Source organism: Chlorella variabilis, assembly GCF_000147415.1.
Source record: "Chlorella variabilis unplaced genomic scaffold CHLNCscaffold_14, whole genome shotgun sequence".
In the NCBI taxonomy this organism is placed as follows: Eukaryota; Viridiplantae; Chlorophyta; class Trebouxiophyceae; order Chlorellales; family Chlorellaceae; genus Chlorella; species Chlorella variabilis.
This window is the reverse complement of record NW_005435074.1, coordinates 305,622-308,064: the sequence shown is the minus strand read 5'-3', so window position 1 is coordinate 308,064 and position 2,443 is coordinate 305,622. Positions and strand designations below refer to the sequence as shown.

The window sequence follows — 2,443 nt, the reverse complement described above, 5'->3', positions numbered from 1 at the left end:
TCCCACCCTGCCTCTGCCGCACACCTGCTACACGCCTGCTGCACGCCTGCTGCCTCCTGCCGCCACCGCTGCCTCCCTCCCTCGCTCATCACGCCCTGCCCCTCCCCCTCCCCTCCCGGCCCGCCCCACCCCTGCAGCGGCACCGGCTCCGCGGGCGCCACCATCCGCCTGTACATCGAGGCGTACACCGCCGACCCCTCCCAGTTTGAGCTAGATGCACAGGAGGTGCTCAAGTCCATCATCGGCACCGCGCTGGAGGTGTCCAAGCTGCAGGAGTTCACGGGCCGCGACAAGCCCACCGTCATCACCTGATCGCGCACAGAGGGCATGTGCAGCTGGCCTGCGCGCGGTGGCCTGCGCTGCGCCTCCCTCCTGCCTTTTGCGCACACGCACAAGTCTGTTGGTAGTCCCCTTGTTGGTCCCTTGCTGGTTTCTCTGTCCTGACCCCTCCCCCTTGTTTCGGCCCCATTGGGCCGCCCGTTACCTCCTCTGCGGCTTTGCGGCAGCGCCGCTCCAAGAGTGCTTGCCTAGCACAGTTTTGCACAAGCGCTGGCCATTGGCCCTCTTGGTGAGGGCACAAACCGAATGAATTTGATTTCAGCATCTGCTGTAAACAACGAACAGACACTCGTAGCAAGCAAAGCTGTTGGGTGCATGCGTAGCCCGGCAGCACAGCGGGAGAACAATGAACAGTGAACCATGAATGGGATGTAACAACTGGAGAAGCTCGACAAACTGCATGTGGCTGGCTGGCTGCGAGCGCAGCCTACTTGCGGTGCTTGGTGCCAACCCTCTTCAGCCCCGCCTGCTGCATAGTGGCCACGCCCTCCCCAAAGCCCTCGATGGGCGGTGTCTCGCTCCACATCTGGCGGTTGAGCGGGAAGGGCTCGTCGTCGGGCACCTCTGCCGCCGCCCGCAGGTGCGGCGGCAGCGCCGCCACCGCCGCTGCCTTGAGCTTGATCTTGGTCGTGACGTCGGCCTGCCACTGCCGGTGCTCCGCCATCTTCCGCCGGCTGTACTCCTTGTGTCTGCGGAATGGATGGACAAGCAGTTTGGGCGCCAGGGTAGCAGGAAGCGACCCAATGGCGGCGGCGGCGGCACGCAGGCGGCGGTGGCGAAAGACCTGCCCTCAGCTGCTCGGCGCACCTCCGCATTCCTTCCTGGTAGTCCTCCTCGCTAAGTTGCACCTTCTCCACCTCCTGGGGCTCCAGCATCTTCAGCACCTTCTGCAGCTTGTTGTCCACCGACTCGCCGCCCCGCTTGGCGAAGCCCGCCTGCTGCTGATATTGCTGCAGTGGCGGGGCGCATGTTTCCCACTGTGGCAGCAGCCTGCTGGCCGCAGCAGCCCGCCGCAAGCAGGTCTGCATGTCCGTCCAGGCGAGCTCTAGAGACCGGCTTCCGCTGCAAAAGCTTGGGGGGATGCTCGCAGACAACGCCAGAGCCGACGATGGGCCACAATCAAGGGTCCGACCAGGCGGCGGCGACACAGCTGTACAATGCCACTCCGCCCCAAACAGGTGCACCTGTTTGGAGCCCTGCACCGCCCCGAGCAGTCGGTACCACTAATTGGTACGGATGCCTCTGGGAGTGGAAAGATCTGCATCCTCATCATACGAGCAACGGCGACTGCAGTTACTGCGTCGTCTGCTCAAAGTCTTGCGCGCTGCCCTTGACTCCTGATTGCATCATACTGCTCCTGAATGGTGCCACAGGGATTCAGTCTTCAGGTACAGATGAATGCAGCTGGCCCTGGGATGCATTTTTCTGCGACCGCCACGCTGGGGCGGGACACCACAGCGTGGCGCTCCCACAGGTGTTTCTTGCTCCCACAGCCTGCCTCCTGCCATATTTGCGCTGCGCCCTCCACGTTGCTTCTGCTACTGCGTCCTCTGGCGCCCCAACGAGCGATTAATGGCTGCCTCTCCGGCAAGAGCTTATGCTCCTTACAGCATCGCTGGGCAAGTCGTTCTGATCACAGGTGCGAGTCAACCAGAGCGACACGCATCGGACGCGGCACGCGGTTGGGCTGGGGCGGGGGTTACTACTAGTTGGTGGGCGGTGCCTGCCCCTGCCCCCGAGACACCACCCACCCGCCCCTCTCCTTCACTTGTTGCAGGCGCCAGCGCCGGCATTGGCGAGGCCTGCGCCTGGCGCTTTGCCGCCGAGGGCTGCAAGCTGGTGCTGGTGGCGCGGCGGCAGGGGCGGCTGGAAGCGCTCAAGGCGGCTCTGCAGCAGCACTACAGCGTGGCGGTGCACACGGTGTGCATGGATGTACGTGACCTGCCGGCCATCGAGCGGCTGCCGCAGGAGCTGCCGCCAGAGTTCCAGGTGAAAAAAAAGGTTTTTTTTTTTTTTTTTTTTTTTTTTTTTTTTTTTTTTTTTCCATCATCGGTCGGCAGTCAAGTCGGCGGCTTGCGTTTTGCCGGGCCCTGCCCCCCCCGCG

The 2,443-nt window shown here is 63.3% G+C and overlaps 3 protein-coding genes across 3 annotated transcripts in view; 2 read left to right on the top strand and 1 right to left on the bottom strand.

Annotated features, from left to right (window-relative positions):
* CHLNCDRAFT_58243 (hypothetical protein) overlaps positions 1-626 on the top strand; it is a 4,474-nt gene extending 3,848 nt beyond the window's left edge. The window contains exon 11 of the mRNA XM_005846364.1: positions 138-626. Coding sequence (XP_005846426.1) covers positions 138-312 — 175 coding nt within the window. The 3' untranslated portion in view covers positions 313-626. The remainder of the gene's footprint in view (positions 1-137) is intronic.
* A 140-nt stretch (positions 627-766) lies between these two features.
* CHLNCDRAFT_53140 (hypothetical protein) lies at positions 767-1,367 on the bottom strand (the record flags this gene model as incomplete). Its single annotated transcript, XM_005846191.1, has 2 exons — positions 767-1,028; positions 1,147-1,367. 2 exons carry the CDS (start codon positions 1,365-1,367, stop codon positions 767-769), a joined length of 483 nt encoding a protein of 160 aa, XP_005846253.1.
* A 544-nt stretch (positions 1,368-1,911) lies between these two features.
* CHLNCDRAFT_53139 (hypothetical protein) overlaps positions 1,912-2,443 on the top strand; it is a gene marked incomplete at both ends in the record, with an annotated part of 1,648 nt that continues 1,116 nt past the window's right edge. Inside the window, 2 exons of the mRNA XM_005846363.1 lie at positions 1,912-1,978; positions 2,117-2,328. Of these exons, the coding sequence (XP_005846425.1) occupies positions 1,912-1,978; positions 2,117-2,328 (279 nt within the window). The remainder of the gene's footprint in view (positions 1,979-2,116; positions 2,329-2,443) is intronic.